General features: G+C 52.0%; 10 protein-coding genes across 10 annotated transcripts; 7 read left to right on the forward strand and 3 right to left on the reverse strand.

The window, feature by feature from the left end:
- Positions 1-158: 158 nt before the first annotated feature.
- NECHADRAFT_97964 (uncharacterized protein) lies at positions 159-1,767 on the forward strand (the record flags this gene model as incomplete). The annotated part of the gene is made up of 6 exons (XM_003043408.1): positions 159-176; positions 220-333; positions 442-494; positions 605-701; positions 992-1,480; positions 1,579-1,767. 6 exons carry the CDS (start codon positions 159-161, stop codon positions 1,765-1,767), a joined length of 960 nt encoding a protein of 319 aa, XP_003043454.1.
- A 184-nt stretch (positions 1,768-1,951) lies between these two features.
- Positions 1,952-3,052, reverse strand: NECHADRAFT_97965 (uncharacterized protein; the record flags this gene model as incomplete). The annotated part of the gene is made up of 1 exon (XM_003043526.1): positions 1,952-3,052. One exon carries the CDS (start codon positions 3,050-3,052, stop codon positions 1,952-1,954), a length of 1,101 nt encoding a protein of 366 aa, XP_003043572.1.
- A 758-nt stretch (positions 3,053-3,810) lies between these two features.
- On the reverse strand, positions 3,811-5,089 carry NECHADRAFT_88118 (uncharacterized protein; the record flags this gene model as incomplete). Its single annotated transcript, XM_003043527.1, has 2 exons — positions 3,811-4,914; positions 5,051-5,089. 2 exons carry the CDS (start codon positions 5,087-5,089, stop codon positions 3,811-3,813), a joined length of 1,143 nt encoding a protein of 380 aa, XP_003043573.1.
- Positions 5,090-5,630: 541 nt separating this feature from the next.
- NECHADRAFT_88119 (uncharacterized protein) lies at positions 5,631-6,642 on the forward strand (the record flags this gene model as incomplete). The annotated part of the gene is made up of 3 exons (XM_003043409.1): positions 5,631-5,662; positions 5,730-5,959; positions 6,008-6,642. 3 exons carry the CDS (start codon positions 5,631-5,633, stop codon positions 6,640-6,642), a joined length of 897 nt encoding a protein of 298 aa, XP_003043455.1.
- A 630-nt stretch (positions 6,643-7,272) lies between these two features.
- On the forward strand, positions 7,273-7,841 carry NECHADRAFT_97966 (uncharacterized protein; the record flags this gene model as incomplete). The annotated part of the gene is made up of 2 exons (XM_003043410.1): positions 7,273-7,386; positions 7,443-7,841. 2 exons carry the CDS (start codon positions 7,273-7,275, stop codon positions 7,839-7,841), a joined length of 513 nt encoding a protein of 170 aa, XP_003043456.1.
- Positions 7,842-8,650: 809 nt separating this feature from the next.
- NECHADRAFT_54968 (uncharacterized protein) lies at positions 8,651-9,595 on the forward strand (the record flags this gene model as incomplete). Its single annotated transcript, XM_003043411.1, has 1 exon — positions 8,651-9,595. The coding sequence occupies one exon, from the start codon at positions 8,651-8,653 to the stop codon at positions 9,593-9,595; it is 945 nt and encodes a 314-aa protein (XP_003043457.1).
- A 395-nt stretch (positions 9,596-9,990) lies between these two features.
- On the reverse strand, positions 9,991-10,851 carry NECHADRAFT_54889 (uncharacterized protein; the record flags this gene model as incomplete). Its single annotated transcript, XM_003043528.1, has 1 exon — positions 9,991-10,851. One exon carries the CDS (start codon positions 10,849-10,851, stop codon positions 9,991-9,993), a length of 861 nt encoding a protein of 286 aa, XP_003043574.1.
- Positions 10,852-12,137: 1,286 nt separating this feature from the next.
- On the forward strand, positions 12,138-16,435 carry NECHADRAFT_54624 (uncharacterized protein; the record flags this gene model as incomplete). Its single annotated transcript, XM_003043412.1, has 3 exons — positions 12,138-15,776; positions 15,834-15,997; positions 16,054-16,435. 3 exons carry the CDS (start codon positions 12,138-12,140, stop codon positions 16,433-16,435), a joined length of 4,185 nt encoding a protein of 1,394 aa, XP_003043458.1.
- A 665-nt stretch (positions 16,436-17,100) lies between these two features.
- Positions 17,101-18,193, forward strand: NECHADRAFT_88124 (uncharacterized protein; the record flags this gene model as incomplete). The annotated part of the gene is made up of 2 exons (XM_003043413.1): positions 17,101-17,151; positions 17,198-18,193. The coding sequence occupies 2 exons, from the start codon at positions 17,101-17,103 to the stop codon at positions 18,191-18,193; spliced, it is 1,047 nt and encodes a 348-aa protein (XP_003043459.1).
- Positions 18,194-18,636: 443 nt separating this feature from the next.
- On the forward strand, positions 18,637-19,836 carry NECHADRAFT_88125 (uncharacterized protein; the record flags this gene model as incomplete). Its single annotated transcript, XM_003043414.1, has 1 exon — positions 18,637-19,836. One exon carries the CDS (start codon positions 18,637-18,639, stop codon positions 19,834-19,836), a length of 1,200 nt encoding a protein of 399 aa, XP_003043460.1.
- Positions 19,837-20,979: the final 1,143 nt, after the last annotated feature.

The raw sequence follows: 20,979 nt of genomic DNA on the forward strand, positions 1-20,979 counted from the left end.
AAGAAACACCATTATCTTAGAGCCCGAGCCGAATAATGATAAGCCAGACCACAGCCGTATGGCCCGTACCCGCACCCACCGCCATACTTCGTGCTTGATCCTCTTTCATAACGTCTTTTTAGAAGCAGTGACCTCCTATCGAGCCTCAGCCTTGGCTCATGCCCCTCTCCTTTTTTGTTTATTCGTCCTTCAATCATGGATCAAAGCTCGCCATTCCAGCCAGACCTCCAAAGAAACAGGCTCCCCACATTGTTCGAAGTCCTATCTCGCCGAGTCCTGCCGCCTGTTGATCTCTTCTCGTTCTACGTTTTTATGAGGGACCAGCAAAGATCAGTAGATTAACTTGACTTTTGGTAGGTAAAGATACTTGACTATCAACATCTTGCTCACCTATCAACCTACTTGCAGGCTTGATGTGTCTCAACACGCCTCACTGTGTAGAGCCTATGTGCGGGAACTGAGGAGTGCGGTCCTCTCCTCAACACCAGAACCAAGTCCGGCCCAGAATGCTACCGAAACTGGCGATGATATTCAGGCTTCATCTGGCCAGAGCCAACAGCAACAACTAGAAGAATCGGGAACCGTTGACAAAAGCGATCCAGAGCGATCTAGTCAGGCGCTACGCCTCTCTCAGGATGATCAACCGACAGAGGTTCCAACCCCACCGCCAGTTGATTTGGGCTCTTCAGATGACCAGATCCGTGGGTACTTCATAGCTCCATCGCTGAGAGGTGGCGGCTCGACAGACTGGCTTCCCACCGGAAGTATTTCAACTGCACTCTCGCGTACTCGGCACTTCTTTGCCACCTTCAAAAGTAGGAGCGGCCCAAAGTCCGGCGAGGACCGCGTGAGGCGTCTCACCTAACTCAATTTGCGTGGAGGTGCAAGTAATTCTTCTTTGCCTACCTATGGGACGATGCGGTTTACCAACTCTGAGGATATCGAAGAGTCCACGGCAAATTCCCTAGAAAGGGAAGAGGGTGTTTATCAGCGAGTATCTGCTTTTCTACGAGGAGAGGGAACTTCAGGGCGAGCTACTTCATCTGATGCAAACAACGCTCAATCTGTCCCCGTTACTGGGAGTAGCGTTCGACCTTCAGCGGACCAAAGCCCAGCTACCGCCGGCACGGTTTCAAGACAGGATATTCGGGCCTCAGCAGAGAAGATAATCTTCACCTACACGATTCCCGGCGCAGAACGGGAGATCATTCTTCCCAGGTCTATCACAGAAGATCTAATCAATGCGGTGGAAGTATCAGAGCGTGACGACCCTGAAGTTTTTGATGCTGCCAAAGACTACGTCTTTCAGTCCATGGAGAGAGACGCCTTCCCCGGCTTCTTGCGTATGAAGGCTTTGGCAAATTTGACATCGCCTACAATGATTCTACATCTTGTTGTTGGGCTGCTATCCTTGTTCGCTGCTTTTTGGGTTGGATTTGTCCTGATCTTTTTGGATGCAGGCAGGAGAACGCGGGCTTGGGTAAAGCTCCCTTGGCAAAACTACGGCACGCGGGCTGACACCCTTCACAGCTGGTCCTACCGTTCACGATTGGGGTGTACAGCCTCACAGTCTATCAGTATACCCTTGGCCCTACGATGGCGTTGTTACAAGTGAGCGAGTACACGCCGTTCAGCTTCGTTCGTGTGCGAGAACCATGTGTTAAGAAAATACTGAGTCAACGCGGGATCCTCGTTCTTATCGTCATACTTACGCTCGATGCAGCCTTATCAACTCTGTTTATCTTTGTTCCAGGGAAAAGACTATAGCCTTTATCTGGGAGAAGTGATAGCATACAATGAGCACTGTGTTATCGTTGAAATAGTGTGTTATTCTATTCCATGCTGTCCAATGACCAGTTTCTTCTATCAAGAACAGAGCCTCCCAGCTCTAGACCACTTAAATCACAACGGTGTTGTCGAAGATGTAAGAAGTGAGCATGGCGGCACATAATTAGGCAGCACCCTGTCTCTGGTCGTCATGTACCTTGAGCACAAAGCCAATGTTCTCAGGCTGGACTCTCTCCCAGAGGCTTCCGAGCCCCAGCTCCCTCCCTCGCTTGTCCTCATGACGAAACCACTCCTCAACAGTTCTGATGCGGTTGGGGTGGATCTCATCAAGAATCTCGTAGTTCTTCCGGATCAGACCCTTGTTGCCGGCTGAGTGGCGCCACAGATTCCACCAACCAGTAAAGTTATCTCGGTATTTCATCGTGGCCGGATCCTTTGGGTCGGCGTTGTAACCAGTGGGAAGATCGGCAACGGGCACGGCGGCAAAGTAGTCATCGAAGCTTGTGTCAATGTACCGTGCTGGCTTTCCCGTGACCTTCTGGAAGGCTTCGGCGACTTCGGTGTACGTAGCGTGCTCGATGGCTACGTCGAGATCCATCCCGTTTGCGCGCTCAGGGTGGTCGAACAACCACTTGACGTAGTAGCCGCAATCATCGAGCGCTACTTCGGGAATGGCTCCTTCTCCAAGCGGAACCCGCCAAGTAACGACGCCATCTTCGACAAGGGGCGGCATAGGCGTGTAGGCGTGGATCGCCATGTCCATATACGGACCAGTCGTGAAGAGCGCGGCCTGCATGCCGTGACGCTGGCTCACCTCCTTGTTCTGGGAGAGGATCCACTCACCGATCCTGCCCTTGGCGTCGTAGTGGCCGCCTCGGAACTCGGGCTTGTAGCCGCTCAGCTTATAGGCGTAGACGAGGTTGCTGTAGACATAGAACTTGACTCCCTCCTCAATGGAAAGCTCGTACGCGCGGATCGACCAGTAGATCTCGGTTTTCTCGCCACAGTTGAACCCGTCGATATTGACAAAGGCGCCCCAGGCAGAGCGGAAGAGCTCCCTGAGGGCTTCTTCGGATGTGAATGTGCCCACGACGGCCTCGACGGCACCCGGAGGACCGTAGGATTGGATCTCCTTGAAGCGAGAGCTGCTCGGGTCACGGGTCAAGGCCCGGACGGTATAGTTACCCGACCTTACTAGATCCCTCACGACGGGCATCCCCTGGGCGCCGGTACCGCCAATAACTGCAATGGTGCGGGTAGCCATGGTTGTGGGTGTAGACTGAAATTGTTTCTGGTGTTTTTGTAGTTGATTCGGATGGTGATGCTGGATCTTGAGTAATTGCCAGTTACACAGAGAGCTTGGCCGCAGTATATATTCCTTCTCCGAGGGGCGGTAGACACATGTTATTTCGTGTGAGTAAACCAGTGAATCTCATACATTCGGGCTTCTTTACGTAAACTGTGTTACTCATGACTTGACTCGAGGATTTATGAGGCGTGATTATATAATGGCCGGGAGTGTGTAGCTAATGTCATCTAAAATTCGCAATGATCAATTATTAATTATGCAAGCAGTGTCGTCTGATCGCTTAAGGAGTTTACGTCACTTATAATAAGGGGGGCAAATCCGTTAAGCCTTCATAGTCCTTAGTCACTGTCACTCTCTACACTCTTCACAGGATGGCTGATAGGAAGGGCGTAAGTGGTAGTACGCACTAACATGCAACGCGACCTTCACCGCATGAAACTCAGGCGCACCATCAAGGAGAGAAGAGGCATATAACTAGTGGGTTTGGACGGAGAAAGATGTCCCTAAGTGATGGCGCAAGCGTATTAAAAGATGGTTCACTTGGTGTTGGCGATCCAGTCACGGCTTCCCAAAGTGACCAATCCAAAGCTGTACCTATCAATCAATCTCAAATCAACAGGTTGAAAATGCCGTAAAATATCGGGAAATGATCCCGTCCCGGAGATTTGGGAACCCCCCGCCTCCCATTATATGTAGTCCCCATGTCATCAGCTTCACCCCCCATGAGCCATTATCACAGATGCTTCTACTGCCCTAGCAACCCCGTGGCGCGGATATACAGGTCCCTTCTCCAAGCACATGGCGAGGTCGGCCAGGTTGGTTGTGAGAAGAGATGTGTTTAGCCACACTATCAAGGCGGCCGATCCCACCGAGCTAGGAGCGCGTGCGGGTCGAACAGCACCAAGCGAAGCAGGGCCTGAGTCTGCGCTGCTGTAGATCTGAAGCGATTCGTATCCGCTGATGCTCAACTCCATCAAGTCTGAGCCAAGGACCTTGGCCCCAAGGCTCTCGAGTTGCTCCTGGACGCCTAGGGCGGTGAGAAACTCGGGCTGTGAGTCGTCTTCCGATCCATCATCTGTGCCGATACTGCCATCCTCTTTGAACGGCCAAAACAGATCCGTGCTGTCACCGCCATCAGCCCAGGCCTTTGTACTCCAGTTGATTCCCGTCGCTTGACGCATCTTGTCCTTGCCCGCCCCGAGCAGCCACCGCAGGTGGGCCAAGACCTGCTGGTGTGTATGGAGGCGCAGCGAGTGACCGAATGCGCGCTCCATGTCTTCGGCCGCTATGTGAACATCGCCATTGAGGTACAGATATGCTCGGGAGAGGGTCGTCTCGACAAGATGGAGCGGGAAAGAAGAGCTGGTGTCCATGTCATGTTGGTGCGTCTGAAGCCAAGCTTGGTCAATGAGGGGGGGCGTCATTGCGTGGGCGCTGTCGTGGCTATGACATGAAGATGCCCGTGGCAGGGTGGAATCCACAATCTTCTGGTTCGGTTTCTTAGTCGGGTACTTGTATTCTTCCGTCTTCCGCTCATCGTCTTCTATCTCTCGAGCCGTGTAGTTTGCGTTTGTGTTGGAAGCTGACCTTGCTAGGACGAGAGCCTGCGCCGTGCAGCGCTGGAGTCGAGCCATTAACCTTTGTTCCCTCGCAACCTCCTCGGTCCCGATCATCTCGTCGCAGAAGCTTATAATGACGTTGCTCAGCTCCTCAACCGTATTCTCGAGCTGCTGGATTCGGCACCGCTGTGCCTCCTTGCTGGCCTGTCGACGCTGGCGAAAGACTTGCTGGGCTCGGCGGTTTCGCTCTCGGCGTGCCTGAAAGGAGTGAGCGCCCGTTCTGCACAGCCGCAAGATTTTCCCAGGCCCTAGATAGGATACACTCCGAGATGGCGTATCCAAGGCGGCAGGGAGGCGCGGTGGAGTCGGGATGCAGAAAGCATGGCCAACTCACCTCGATGGCTTCATCCTTCTGTCTGGCTGGTTGTCTCATCTTTCAATATGCTGTGTGATATTAGTCGTGACCAGACACTCTAGAAACTTGAAAAGTTGAATGAAGCACTCCGTCTGGGGGATTGTTGTGTCTGAGGACGCACCCTAGAGAGGCCCTTGCACTGTTTCCGGCTGTGTCATAAGCAACCGGGCCGTTCACTAATCGATTAAATCCTTGGCTGCACCAAAAGGAGGCGGAAGTGATTACGTTAATCACCACCCCATTAGCATACCGAAAGGAACGATTAGAGGAGTGTGACGTAAACAACTCCGACGGACAGGTCATTAGCAATGATTGTATTTTTCGCTATTGTCGCTGATTGCTTCTTGTCGGATAACAAAGATGATTAGCAATGGCATGCAAAATAACCTCCGACAGGGAACTGGCTGATTAGGTGGTATCGTATGGTAGGTATGCTAAATCAACTTTCATATCCAAATAATAGGCTGTAAATCCCAGATAAATAGGGCGCAGAAGAAGCAAGTTGTAGATCAAATCCACAGCCAAGTTTACGCCAACAGATCTCACAACAAACTTCAACATGTCCAAGCAGCGCACCATACTCATCACTGGGTTCGTCATATCTCACGTTTTTGGTTCTTCACTTTGATCTTTCTTCCTTACTAACATGACCCTATAGCTGCTCAGAGGGCGGAGCCGGCCACGCCCTCGCTCTCGAGTTCGCAGCTCAGGGATTTCGAGTCTTTGCTACCGCTCGATCCACAAAGTCGCTCGGCCTACTCCAAGAGAAAGGCATCGAGACCCTGACGCTTGACGTGACCCGACCGGAAAGCATATCTGCCCTCAAGACCGAGATCGCCAGTAGGACTGAAGGGAAGTTGGATGTCTTATTTAACAACGCTGGCATGAGTAAGTGTCTTTATATATCGGGTCTCTGATGTGGGCTAACCCTTCAAGTGTACGAGGCTCCAGCAATTGAAGCCAACCAGGATCAAGTCCGGGACATGTTCAACACCAATGTCTTTGGCTTATTCGATATGGTACGGGCCTTTACGCCGCTCCTCTTCGCCTCGGTTGCAGGCTCGAGCACGCCGCCCACCATCATCAATACTGCCTCGATCGTAGCCCGGCTCCCTTATGTATATGCCGCCCAGTATAACGCCTCCAAGGCGGCTGTGTCCTCCTACTCCGACACCCTGAGGATCGAGCTGGCCCCTCTGGGCATCAAAGTAGTTACTCTGTTTATGGGAGTGGTATCGACGAAACTCACATCACCCGACAAGCTTCAATTCGCTCCAGACAGTCTTTTCATCGATGGTGAGCCGGGCCTCAAGGAGAGATCCAGGCTTCATCTACGAGACGGCATGAAACCAGAGGAGTTTGCGCGACTGGTGGTGCAGCATATCTTGAAGAAGAAGCCGGCCCTCAGCGAGGGAGAGTATATATGGGAGGGAGCAAATGCGTATGTTATTTGGCTTCTTAATGCAGTTGGATGGAGGAAGATTTTCGATGGCACGGTCGAAGGAGGCGTGGGCCTGACCAAGGAGGTAAAGCGTGCCATTTTCAAGAGAGGCCAAGCCAGTCTGCTGTAAATGCTACTTTAGATTCCCTCCGTCCATAGCTCATCACGCATCTAATATATTCTTTATTATGGTTAAAGCCCCGCCTTCGATGAGATAACTGAGACAGAAGACCGTCCATCGCCCGTCGCTGGCGGTTGCATCATGATTGCTTGGCGAGGCACCATGATTATCTCCTTGCCCGTCTTATAACGTTAGTCGATGGCCATTCATGCCGGTATCCGAAGCGAAACCCGGTCCGAGCGCGCATGTTCCTCGATCCTCGAAAGAATCCATTGTGACCATGACTCAAGACATGCGTGTACGTAATGGTGCCCGTGTGGCGTGCCCGGTTCAATCATTAGCCGATAAACTGCTTTTGCCTTGCAACATGGGAATGGATGACATTTATACCGTTTTGGGTATTTTCGTCACCACGTTAAGGTCTCTCGAGAGGCGCGGACTTTTGTTTGAAAAGAGATTAAAACAATTGCTTATTGCCGCCTGCCTGTAGGTGTATATATAGGGGAAATGCGGTTCAGCAATTGAAGCCATCATTCAATGGACTTCAGAGAATCTCGACTGATGCAAGTCAAGGTTTCACTCTAAAAAGATTACTTCTCTTTTCAACTCATCACCCCGATACATCCTATGACTATCAGCATGGCCGACGGGACAAGACCATTCTTCCCCAGGGCCGGCCTTGCGCAGGATGGCTGGTCAACCGAGGAAGAAGCGACAGCGACATGCTATTGCGGCGCCGTGCAGCTCTCCTTTGTAAGTTCATCAAGATTTCCCCTAGAGACAGCACTTTATCTTATAGTTAGCAACAGCCACTATCCAAACCAGGTTTCGACTTTGCCTTTGTCTGCCACTGCAGCGACTGCCGCAAAATCACGGCTTCGATGTTTACCACTGGCTTTGTCATCCTTGACACACACTTGAAGCATATCCGAGGGGAGGAGAATCTCAAGCAATTTGGCCAGTCGGAAACCATCGAGCGAAAGGGCAATGCCATGACCAACTTCTTCTGTAGCACGTGCGGCTCATTGATGTACCGAAGAGCCGAGAGCTACCCGGGAGCAAGCATACTTAGGACGGGCACAGTGGATGATTTCAAGCTTGCCGAGACTGTGTTGAGGCCGACAATCGAGCAGTATGGGAAGCATAGGGTAGACTGGTTGAAGGGTATAGAGGGTGCAGAACAATCTGAGGGGCTGGCTTCAGTTTGATGTAGCTCTTCCAACAGCAGGGATTAGGTGATATAAAACAGGAGGAACTTCCTCAAGACGACAATTTTGGAGCATGTTGGGTCAAGAACGTTGATGTAGTCAATCCATATCATCTCATGGATCTGAAATGATGGATTCGCCATGGCCCCAATGAGAAGTACCTTCGTAGCAATGCAGCTCGTCTATTCTGCCAACCCCTCAAGTAGACAAATCACGACTTACCTTACCTCAAACATGGGCGAAGCGTGGTTTCTGATGCAAAATCTTGAACAGCTTCATCGTGAACAATCAGCTCGGCAGTAGGGCCAGCATCATCCCTTCCATATGGGAGTTCATGGATATGAGCCCAGGTTGAAGTAGAGCGGGCCATTTCCAAGCCATGGTTCTCATGAGAAGATGAACGACAGTGGGGGCAGCCAGAAGAATGTCATTGTTTAGAATGCCGTCACTGAATGAACCTTTGGTGCAAGGGAGTGGTCGTTCACACAATGGGGGGAGTTCGGGCCAGGACTTCACGGACTCCGAGGTGGCGGGGCACTAAACATCAAGCGGATATGATTGGTAACCCATGACGTCTTGGATAAACTCTTTCGACTGATTCTAATAAATAACGTTATGCCCTCTTGATTATTGAATCCACGAAGACATGTTTTGGACCTTTGGTAGGTGATGCCTCGGCTCATGCTCAGACAAGATTACTAACCAGCCCGATGGTGGTGCTTTTATAAATGGCGATGCCCTCTAGCAGAGCTTGTTTTGCTCAGACTGCCTGACTTCAATTCTCTATCTGCACCATACCATACCCTACCATGGCTCCCCCTACCATCCTTATCGTCGGCGCCACTGGCAATACCGGACGAGGCGTCGTTGAGACCTTGTCAGAGCTTCTGAAGACCACTACCTTTTCCGGTCACAGAATCCTCGCTCTTACACGTTCCTCGAGCGGAGCTACAGCGCAACAGCTCGCTAGCCTACCTCATGTTGAACTGGTGGAACAGAACTGGGTCGAGATTACCCCAGCCTGGCTCCGTCAGCACAACGTCGAGAGAGCCTTCATCGCGTCCCATAACCAGCCGAACCAATTCGCCGAAGAATCGACATTCCACCTGGCTGCTCTTCAAGCAGGCGTCCAGTATGTTGTACGCATCTCAACAACCGCCGCCAACGTACGTCCGGATTGCCCTGCCTACTATCCAAGGACGCACTGGGCAATCGAGGCCTTGCTGAGCTCCCCGGAATTTGAAGGCCTACGATGGACCTCGTTGCAGCCTAATGTCTTTACGCAATTATACCTTTCTCCTGCTGTGGAATTGGTCAAAAACTTCCGCAAAACCGGGAAGCAAGACACCTTGAGGCTCATGGCGTCGGAGGATGCGCCCGTCGGCATCATTGACCCGCACGAGGTTGGACGTCTAGCAGCCCATCTCTTGATCCAGGATGACGTTACTCCTCATAACAAGGCTAAATACGTTTTGAACGGCCCAGAGGATATCACTGGACGGCAGGTCGTGGCAATGACCGAGGAGGCCATGGGAACGAGAGTTGAAGCCATAAGCTTCCGGGATCTATCCTTCATCGACTACATGGCGGCACAGTCCCAAGAGTCAAGGAATGTCATCTTGTCAATCAAGCATGCCCCGGAGACGGCATGGGAGGGGAAATGCACAGCTTCCACGACGAGCAGGGAGGTTCTTCAGTTGGCTGCGCCGAAGAACACGCCCGCTGAGATCTTCAAGGCCATGTTGGAGGATTAAGCGCCGAGGTTGAAGAAACTCTGCTGTGTTCTGTTTTTAAATAGGATAGAAAGTAGAATCGGCGGCCTGAATCAGACCTGGGCTCGTCATCGATTTTTTTGATAAAGACAAAACGATGACTTTCTTGAACAGCAATCTTGCTGATTGTCCAAAGCTGCTAGAAGCCCAATGTGAGGCTGTGGTTCGGTCTTCTGACGATGTTATCTCATCAAGGACCGAGCTTCAACTATAACAAAAGAACACATTATACACATTGCAATTGATGAGTCATTGTCCATTTCGAAAGGCAAGTAGGGTCTAGGTATCAAAAAAAAAAAACCTGGAAAAAAAAAAGGAATATTGCCGTTCCATTGTGAAAAAACAAATGCCTGCCCAAGTATTGTAGGCCCATCAACCTAGTGCAGTTGTCTAAAGATGTCCGCCACTTTTCCAAACAATCTCCTCAAGTCGGCAGGTCTCATGACGGTACGACCAGGGATAATCTCACGTCTTCCGTCTAGCTCACTCCAGAGCACCTGTATCTGCCTCGCCGCCAGCAGACCCGCCTCACCACCCACGGAAACCGGACCAATGCCCAGAGCCCGCTCTATCCTCTCCAGCAGATGCACAATGACTTCGGAGAATAGCATACCCTGCGTACATGGTCTGTCCAGGGGAATCCCACCAAAGGTGAAGCCTGGAACAGGGATGATGGGGTCGGTAGCGATTCGCTCCACACGAGCGGTTATGTGTTCAAGGATCAGCTCGTACAGCGAAGCCATCTGGGTAAAGATGCTCGTGATGGCGAGGGCGATGGGTGCGGACAGTGGTTCCTCCGCAGCGGCGACGGGGGAGATGGGCAGATGGTGATCGCTTGGATAGGTTCGCGACGGCGATAGCAGTTTTGGAAATGGTGCTTCTGCCATAGCTGAATAGCACAGCCGGCCACGAGACTCTCGGCTACTGAGAAGCCTCGTGAGTATCAGTAGGAGGTCTCGAGACGTCTTGATCATGAACTCAGCTAGGGTAGAGTTGTCGATGTACAGCACGCTCTGCGGGTAGATTACGCTGTTGAAGTCCAGGGTGTCTTTGTTCCTCTCAACAGCTGCAACGCGGATGTGTAAGTCTATATTCATCTGGGAAAGCTCCAACATGGCATCCGAAGCGTCGATGGTGTCCGGCCCTCGCGGCACCACGGTATCAGCCGGGGTCAGGTCTATGCCATTGGCGACCGATACGGTTTCCGGGAGAGGCTCGAGCGAGTAAGGAGGTGGCATTGCGATGCTGAATCCCAAGTCGGGGCTAGACAAGGAGTCAATCCGTTCAAGATCCCATAGAGCCAAAGTCTGAGGGAAGGATCCCGTCTCGATGGATGGCCATGTTGCATCATCCACAGCCGGAACAAGAACTGGTAATGGAGTAGGTGCCGGGGTTACTATGCTGTTCCAGCCCAACAGGTCCCCTCCCCCAGAGAGTGAAGCATTTTCTCCAGACATGCTGGCGTGAATTGGCTGGCTATGCAACTTGACTGGTGATGGGTGCTCGACGGTAAAGCCTGGGCTGGTAGAAGTTGTTGCTCGCCGCCGCGGCCTTCCCACATTCTTCTGCTGCCCAGTCGTGCACTCGACGCCGAGCATCGCGCACCTTGCGCATTTTAGGTCGTTCCGATTCAGACGTTGACATCTCGACTTGTCTTTCCTGCAGACTTGGCAAGAAAAGCGCTTCTGCGACGGGTGGACTGATGGGGCGCCCATGACGGGGATGTTGACGGGCAAGCAGGGGCGACTAGAAGGGTATAGGAGAATGCAAAAGGACCTGGTCTGGTCTGGATCTCAATCTGGACCTGATCTGGGGCCAAGAGGGTCAGGTGCGAGAAGAGCCGGAGCTGCATCCGGTAAATGCGAGAGGACGTGGGAGCGAAGGGAAGATCTAGTGTCTTGTTAAACCCTCCGCGGAGGGTTTTGGGAAATGTATTGGGCGCTAGTGTCCGGTGGGAACCGGTGATTAGTTATTGTTCGGGTACATGGAGGGGAATTGGCTAATCCTTCCGATCATGGCTAGTTAATCTGACTTTCCCTAATCTTATGCACCAAGGGCCGTCGCACCGTAGCTTCGTCATCCATCTCCTGGTGCTGAGAAGCTGAAGCATGTCGGAATGCTCACTTGGAGAGACCACTACAGTTATCGTCACAGTGTAATACCACAAACCCACCACCCAGCTGAAAGGCCCCGCGGAGGCTTTGGTGCTGAGAAATTGACCTGTCAGGTAGTTAGCGGCCTCGGAGGGGTTTACGCTGCCTTGGTAATCGCCAGCCGGGAATAGTCAAGCCCGGAAGAGGCCGTGTGTGTAAATTATGTTGTCTTTGGCAGATGTACCCCTGTTCTTGTATATAACACTTGTAAATCTCTGGCGTTTCCCAATTCCACCCAAGCAGAGCCGTCTTTTCTCAGCTCGTACAGTCTTTCCTTTGAATTTCAGTTCCCCAATTTCGATATGAGCGTCGATTCCTCGACCATGGACAATGGGTCCATCACAGCGGACGAGGGACGGTATGCCGCAGACATGGACGACGAAGCGGAAAAGACACCCAACGATCGCAACACGACGGCATGGCACCTGGCCCCCGAGCTACAGGCGATGCGGGATCGAGACGAACAAGGCGGCAACAAGCCCAGAAAGCTCGGCGTGAGCTGGCAAAACCTCACTGTCAAGGGCATCGGCAGCGACGCGACGTTCAACGAGAACGTCGTCTCACAGCTTTACCCCTTCCACAAGGGAAGAAAGGATGCACCCATGAAGACTATCATTGATAATTCGCATGGATGTGTCAAGCCCGGAGAGATGTTGCTCGTTCTTGGTCGCCCTGGATCAGGCTGCACAACGCTGCTAAGCGTTCTCGCCAACAATCGGCGCGGCTACGAGGAGGTCACTGGAGACGTCAACTTTGGCAGCATGTCAGCCGAGGAAGCAAAAGCATATCGCGGCCAGATCATCATGAACACAGAGGAAGAAATCTTCTTTCCCACACTGACCGTCGAGGCAACCATCGACTTTGCCGCCCGCATGAAGGTCCCTTTTCACTTGCCACCCGGGATCAAGACACACGAAGAGTACGCCCAATTCAGCAAGGACTTTCTCCTGCGGTCCGTCGGCATTTCGCACACTGCTCATACAAAGGTGGGAGACGCCTTCATCAGGGGCGTCTCTGGAGGGGAGAGGAAGCGCGTATCCGTTCTCGAATGCCTTACCACCCGGGCCAGTGTCTTCTGCTGGGACAACTCAACAAGAGGCCTCGACGCCAGTACTGCTCTCGAGTGGATCAAGGCAATCAGGGCCATGACCGACATTCTCGGCCTCACCACCATCGTCACGCTATACCAAGCCGGCAATGGCATCTACGAGCACTTCGATAAGGTCCTGGTTCTCGACGAGGGCAAGCAGATCTTTTACGGACCTCGGGGAGATGCCGTGCCTTTCATGGAAGGCCTCGGTTTCATGAGGGACTCTGGCTCTAACCGGGGAGATTTCCTGACGGGCGTGACAGTTCCCACCGAGCGTATCATTGCTCCTGGATACGAGCACATGTTCCCCCGCACCGTCGATGAAGTCCTTGGTGCATACGACCTGTCGCCTATCAAGCCAAAGATGCTAGACGAATGCCAAAGCTACCCAACAAGTGACGAGGCCGTGCAGAACACGGCTGTCTTCAAGGAGATGGTCGCCCGCGAGAAGCATAGAGGCGTGCTCAAGGGGTCGCCCGTCACCGCTGACTTCGTCACCCAAGTCAAGGCCGCTGTTGCCAGACAGTACCAGATTATGCGGGGTGACAGGTCGACGTTGATCATGAAGCAAGCCGCAACACTAATCCAGTCTCTCCTCGGAGGCTCTCTCTTCTACTCTGCCCCCGCCAATTCTGCCGGTCTCTTCCTCAAAGGAGGAGCCCTGTTCTTCTCCATCTTATACAACGCTCTTATAGCTCTCTCGGAAGTCACAGACTCGTTCACCGGCAGGCCCATCTTGGCCAAGCACCGCTCCTTCGCCCTATATCACCCAGCAGCCATCTGCATCGCCCAAGTCGTCGCAGACTTTCCCATCCTGCTCTTCCAGGTAACGCACTTCGGCCTTGTCCTCTACTTCATGGTGGGCCTAAAGACCACCGCCGGCGCCTTCTTCACCTATCTGGTAACCAACTTCATGACTGCCATGTCCATGACGGCTTTCTTTCGGTTCATCGGCGCTGCATTCCCCACCTTTGATGCCGCGACAAAGGTCTCGGGCCTTTCCATCGTCGCCTTGTTTGTCTACATGGGCTATATGATCATCAAACCCGAGATGCATCCATGGCTTAGTTGGATCTTTTGGATCAACCCCATGGCATACGGATTTGAAGCTCTTCTCGGAAACGAATTCCATGGCCAAGACATTCCTTGCGTTGGTCCAAACATCATTCCTAGCGGTCCCGGCTACGACGGAGGAAGCGGCGGGCAGGCATGTGCTGGTGTTGGCGGTGCACTACCTGGTGCCACGAGCGTCACAGGCGATGAATACCTCGCACACATGTCCTTCAGCCATAGCCATATCTGGCGCAACTTTGGCATCAACTGCGCCTGGTGGGTGTTATTCGTTGGGCTCACCATCTTCTTCACCTCCCGGTGGAAGCAGGTGGGAGAAGGTGGTCGCAACCTGCTTATTCCTCGGGAACAACACCACAAGTCGAAGCACCTGTTTGCATCCGGGGACGAGGAGACGCGCGCTTCGGAGAAGAGGCCGGCAGTCGACCCTGGATCTGAGACATCAGACACGAACCTCGACAACACCCTCATTAGCAACCGGAGCATCTTCACCTGGAAGGGTCTGACGTATACCGTCAAAACCCCCGACGGCGACCGCGTCCTTCTTGACAACGTGCAGGGCTATGTTAAGCCCGGTATGCTGGGGGCCCTGATGGGTTCCTCTGGTGCCGGCAAGACAACGCTCCTAGATGTCCTCGCGCAACGGAAAACCGAAGGGACAATTCATGGATCCGTCTTAGTTGATGGGCGTCCCATCCCCTTTTCGTTTCAGCGTTCTGCCGGCTATGTCGAACAGTTGGATATCCATGAGCCTCTGGCAACCGTCCGCGAGGCTCTTGAATTCTCAGCCCTCTTGCGCCAGCCTCGCGATGTACCCACCGAAGAGAAGCTGCGATACGTCGATACCATCGTGGACCTCTTGGAATTAAACGACCTCGAACATACGTTGGTGGGTCGTCCAGGCAATGGTCTCTCGGTTGAGCAACGCAAGCGTCTTACTATTGCTGTTGAATTGGTGGCAAAACCGAGCATCCTCATTTTTCTCGACGAGCCGACATCTGGACTTGACGGCCAAGCTGCGTATAATACTATGCGCTTCCTGAGGAAACTCACAGAAGCCGGACAAGCCATCTTGGTGACCATCCACCAGCCGTCGGCACAGCTGTTTGCGCAATTTGATACGCTCTTGTTGCTCGCCAAAGGCGGAAAGACTGTGTACTTTGGTGATATAGGCCAGAACGCCAATACCATCAAGGAATACTTTGGCCGATATGGAGCTCCTTGCCCGCCTGAAGCAAATCCTGCCGAGCACATGATTGATGTGGTTTCAGGGAACGGGGGTCCCTCCTTTGATCAAGACTGGAATCAGATCTGGTTGCAGTCGCCGGAACATGACCAACTCTCCAAGGACCTGGATCACATGGTTGCAGAGGCTTCCGCGCGTCCCTCAGGCGTGGAACATGACGGGAACGAGTTTGCGGCTTCCATGTGGACGCAGGTTAAACTAGTGACGCACCGCATGAACATCTCGCTTTTCCGGAATACCGAATACGTCGACAACAAGTTTGCCATGCATATCAGCCTAGCCTTGCTGAATGGTTTCACGTTTTGGATGATCGGGGATAGTCTCACGGACCTTCAACAGAACCTTTTTACTGTCTTCAACTTTATCTTTGTTGCGCCGGGTGTTATTTCGCAGCTCCAGCCCCTCTTCATTGATCGGCGCGATATCTACGAGGCACGCGAGAAGAAGAGCAAGATGTACCACTGGGCTCCCTTCGTCACCGGCCTGATAGTCTCGGAGTTGCCCTACTTGCTTGCCTGTGCACTGCTTTACTACGTCTGCTGGTATTTTACCTGTGGCCTTCCCACAGCGGCAGAGCACGCGGGCAGTGTTTTCTTCGTGGTGGTAAGTTTTGGGCCCATTTCGAACCCAGCTTTTTGGGCGCAGCTGACAGTTTTCAAGGTCATGTACGAGTGCCTTTACACGGGCATCGGGCAGATGATCGCCGCGTATACTCCCAATGCCGTATTTGCATCCCTCGTCAACCCGCTAGTCATCACGACCCTAGTTTCATTCTGCGGCGTCATGATTCCCTACAGCCAAATCGAGCCGTTCTGGAGATACTGGTAAGCAACGTTGGAGCTTTTGCATGGAAATTGAGACTGACAGTGTTGGTTCACAGGATGTACTACATCGACCCTTTCAACTACCTAATGAGTTCCCTACTTGTCTTTACCACCTGGGATAAGCCTGTCCACTGCAAGCCCGAGGAACTTGCTGTATTTGACCCGGCTCCCAACCAGACCTGCGGCGAATACCTTGCCAGCTACCAGCAAGGTGTCGGGGCAGCTACCAACCTCCTAAACCCGAATGCGGCCGCTGCGTGCCGCGTGTGTCAGTACACCGAGGGTGGAGACTACCTGCGTACGCTGAACCTCGACGAAAAAGATTATGGATGGAGGAACGCGGGTATTGTTGTTGTCTTTGTGGTTGGCATCTACGGACTTGTGTTCCTCATGATGAAGCTCAGGACCAAGGCTACCAAGAAGGCCGAGTCCAGATAAAGGTGAATAGAGGGGGGATTTCTTGTGGCCACTATTCTTCAATAATTAGTTACCTTCCTTTGCTCAATTCTTTCCTTGTGTTTTTTTCTTTACTACCTTTGTACTCTTACAATTGGTAGGAGTGCTTGCTTGCTATTAGCTATTAGGTTTAGAGAGATATGCTTAGACTCACAGAGAGATAGAGGTATTTATAAATAAAATAGACAAATTGTAGGGCCGTCATTAGAAAGAAGAAAATGCTTACAAGGGCAGAACAGACTGTCGATCCACCACAATGATCTTGGTTTACTGGCAGTCGTTCCCTATGTGATTCGACAACTTCTGTTCGAGCACATCTCCAAAGAGTAAATTCATGACCACAGTCCCAGGTCCATCGGCTATCGAGTCCTGGGTGAGATAGCTGAACCAAGAGAGGGTGATAAATTTGCGGCATCACCAAGGCAGAGCCAACCTTTTCTCCTAGCCTAGGCACCTCCAATGAACCAAGGCTACTGGCTGAAATAGTTGCAGGTAGGTCTTACGGATGAGTAATCATGTTGCGCAAGAACTCGCTTTCGCTTGCACCACCTTGCTGACTGGTGCCGTGTCCGTTGGAGCTGGCGTAGCATATTAAGCTGCAATCTCACCCTCACATCTCACATGAAACCCTTGCTGATCACATCAAGATGACCCCGCAAAAGACCTCATCGGCACCGCTTCTCGGCGCCACTCTCGTGGTGGGAGGCTGCGGCTTCTTGGGATACCATCTCGTCCGTCACTTAGTGGCCGACAGCGAAAGATGTTGTGGACCGCGACATCAGCAAGAATCAGCACGAAAAGGTCACCTATAGCCGCGGCAGCATTACTGACCCCGAGTTGCTTCGTTCGCTCATCGCCAAGATTAAACCCAGTGTCGTTTTCCACATCGCCTCACCTATTGCTTCACTTCCCGCCTCGAGGGAGGGCGAATTCTTCGAGACAAATGTCAAAGGGACAGAGGTTCTTCTCACTATCGCCGCTGAGAGTGAATCGGTTCGGGCATTTGTCTACACCTCCAGTGTCGATATCTACGCCAATCCACCGTACTTGAATGTTGTCGAGTCTCACGAGCTGTGGCTAGCTTCTGACAAGTCCAACGAGTACAACCGGACCAAGGCGATTGCGGATCGTTTGGTTCGCGAAGCAAATGGCCCTCAGTTACGTACGGTGACGCTCCGCCTTGGCCATGCATACGGCGAGAGGCACATTCAGGGCATGGTAGAGGTTCTCGACATGTGCGAGGGCAGCAAGAATCTTGTTCAAGTTGGCGCAGGCGAGAATGTTATGGAAGTTGTCTCAGCCGACAACTCAAGTATTGCCCACGTTCTCGCAGCAAAGGCCTTGGTCGACCCGAGTCGTGCAGCAGGCAAAGTAGACGGAGAGGGCTTCAACATATCCGATGGAGTCCCAAAGCCATTCTGGCATCACATCAAGTTGATCTGGAAGACTGCACTAGGTCAGGACGAGCTGAAGAATCTTACCATTCTACCTGCCTGGGTCATGATCGTGGCAGTCAATGTGGTCGAGTGGGTTCTCTGGGTCTTTACGTTCAACATGGTCAAGCCTCCTGTTGAACTGCGGAGGGTTTCCCTCGAATATTGCCTCAATACGCATACGTATAGTATTGAGAAGGCGAGGGAACGGCTTGGGTTTGAGCCCGTGTCGGATCACGATACTGTGCTTGTGAAGTCCGTTAAGTGGATGCTGCGTTATCGAGAGACCTTGAAGAAGAGAGAATGATCCGAGGCAAGGCGTTTTTGGCAAAGTCTACTGTGTTAGCTTCGCGCTTTCTAGTACTTCGCATTGGTTTCAAACCCTTTCTGGGACTTCCTCCGTTAAATGACCAGCGACGCCTTTACCAGTTCATCGCACCATAACGTCAAAGACAAAGGCGTATTGACAGCTGGTCTAGCTGTTGCTGTGGACCTTGCGGAGTCTTGACCCATCGTGACGGAGTCGTTCTGCGGGTCTTGTCGACAAGCCGAGGATGGGATGTCCTCGTTGATTGGCTGCACACTAACAATTGCGCGCCCTTGCGATGATCAGACATTGGATCTTGTCTCTAGATGGGCGTCACTGTTGAATTCAGCTGAGATGGGAATGTAGATATTTAGCCATCATGTCACCATTCGACGATAGTTTCTCGCAATCTCTTGCATCGCTATTCTTCAACTTATTTCATCATGTCTGAATCTCCAGAAACAGTCGTCATTGTCGGAGCTGGCATCGTCGGCTCCGCCTTGGCGTACTTCTTGTCTCAGTCCCCCACACGTCGCAACATCAAAATCATCGATCGTTCCTTCAGTCCCCTTCTCGGATCAACTGGCCATGCGCCTGGCTTTGTTGGCCAGTTCAACGAGTCCGAGGTCCTCTCCAAGCTCGCTATTGATACTGTGGCAGAGTACACCAAGATCCCCGGTGGCTTCGACACTGTGGGCGGACTAGAGGTGGCCTTTGAGTCTGATGGAATTGAACGGCTCAGGTCTAGATGCGTAGATGCTGTAAAACTGGGTCTTTCTGCCGAGATGCTGAGCATCGAAGAAGCACACAAGCTCGCGCCGGAGCTAGTCAACGAGACAGGACCAGGCACGGCAGTCTTGTTTTCCAGTGACGGCACCGCAAATGCTGGCAGAATCACTTCATTCTATCAAGAGGAGGCAAAAGATTCGGGAGTGGAATTTGTATCAGGCGAAGTGAAGAAGCTTGTCATTTCCAAAGGTCGCGTCACCGGCATTGAGCTTGGCCAAGACTCGGCTGGGAGACTGAACGCTGACAAGGTCATTCTCACTACCGGCATCTGGGCCCAAGACCTTGACAAAGACCTCGATTTTCCAGTACCAGTCATTCCCGTCGGACATCCATACATTTACGGCAAGACAAGAGCCAAGAACTCTCGAAAACTCCCATTCGTTAGATGGCCAGAGCATCACGTCTACGCCAGAGATCATGGCGAAAGATACGGCATCGGCAGCTATCATCACGAACCGGTCAAGTGCAAGGCAACCAACAACACTGCCATCGGAGAGTGGATCCAGGACTTTAAGCAGCCATTGAAGTTCGCCACAGGTCTGCTTCCGCCCGCCGCCACCGAGGAGTTCAAGGACGGGGAGAGCTTTAACGGAATCTTTTCCATGACGCCAGATAACATGCCGTTGGTGGGAAAAGTGAATTCTCTGCCGGGCCTGCACATGGGAGTTGCCATCTGGGTTACGCAGGCTGCTGGTACAGCAAAGTTCTTGGCAAGGTTGATTGATGGGTTGGAAGTTGATCAGCAGACCAAGGAGGCTCTCGACCCAGAGAGGTTCAGAGGTCAAGATTTTGCTGCGCTGGAGAAACAGTCTCTTCAAGGGTACAACAATATCTACAAGACGGTTGGGAAGTAATGGTGGTGACATAGTAAAGTCGGATAAATGGCGTTGTAAATTGCCGACACACCCGTCTCTGCTGGTCACAAAGACACTTGAATAAAAGCACAAATATGGGCGTCACTCCCTTTGGTTGTCTCATTTAATCAATAATTGAGATCATGATCTGCAGTGAAATTCATCCGTCTTTCAACCCAAACGCGTCATTTGGTTGTATTCTGTCGAATCTCTTCTCAGCATCACTCTCAGCCGCCTGGGCAAGCTGATGGCCGAGCCCCAATACCATTCACTCTATCCCAAATGCGCTACCCTACGCTATACATCCCTTTCCCGAGTACCAAGAAATTCTCCATCTTTCAGCACTTTTTGTTCTGACTTACCCTTGAGTTGAGATCCTTGGCTTGGGAGTTTACCGAGCACTTTTCGGCTCTCTCTGGTTTGGGGGCGAGAAGAAGTGAAATTGGACTACAGCGAGCAATTCAATTTCCGACGGTTACCAATCTTCCGGAGCGAGGCAGCAAGCGAGATCCTACAGGGGCACAAGATCCAAGCAAAAGACGTGAGTGGCGCGCAAAACCAAAAACAGTCGTCATTTCAGGGATCGCACACGATGGCAGACCCGGTTCAAGATTGACAGGATCGCCAGTTGTTGTCATTGAAGGGTAAATATTGGCCAGAAAATCCGGTAATGACTTGTCAGGCGTTGATCCGGGGACACTGTTTGGCTTTCCGCGATGTCATCAACTTGGGCTTGGATGGCGAAATCGAGTTGGATGAGACACTTCAAGCCAGGGAGGATTGGAGGCCTGCCAGCAGTTACGACCAAATTCATGGCGATAGATAAAGAACGAAGCAAAACGGTCAGGTCTGCTATCATTTCAAGAAAAGAAAAGCCTTTGTCTGATTTCCCACCTGAGACTTTGGTTGGTAGACAGTAATTATGAGGCCAGCAAGGCCCGGACATGGACGAATACCAAACAATAACGATATCACTACCATAAATCACGTATTCCGATCAAATTCGGACCTCCCATCTTGGAAAGAAAATCCAGATCGTCATGTCGTGAATGCCTCGACCGTATCTTATCCATCATCAAAGAAGCAATCCTGAAATGCCGGCAACTCCCGTGGAGATTAGCCTACTCGACGACGCTCTAGAAT

The sequence above is a fragment of the Fusarium vanettenii genome (assembly GCF_000151355.1).
Source record: "Fusarium vanettenii 77-13-4 chromosome 13 genomic scaffold NECHAsca_28_chr13_5_0, whole genome shotgun sequence".
Classification (NCBI taxonomy): Eukaryota; Fungi; Ascomycota; class Sordariomycetes; order Hypocreales; family Nectriaceae; genus Fusarium; species Fusarium vanettenii.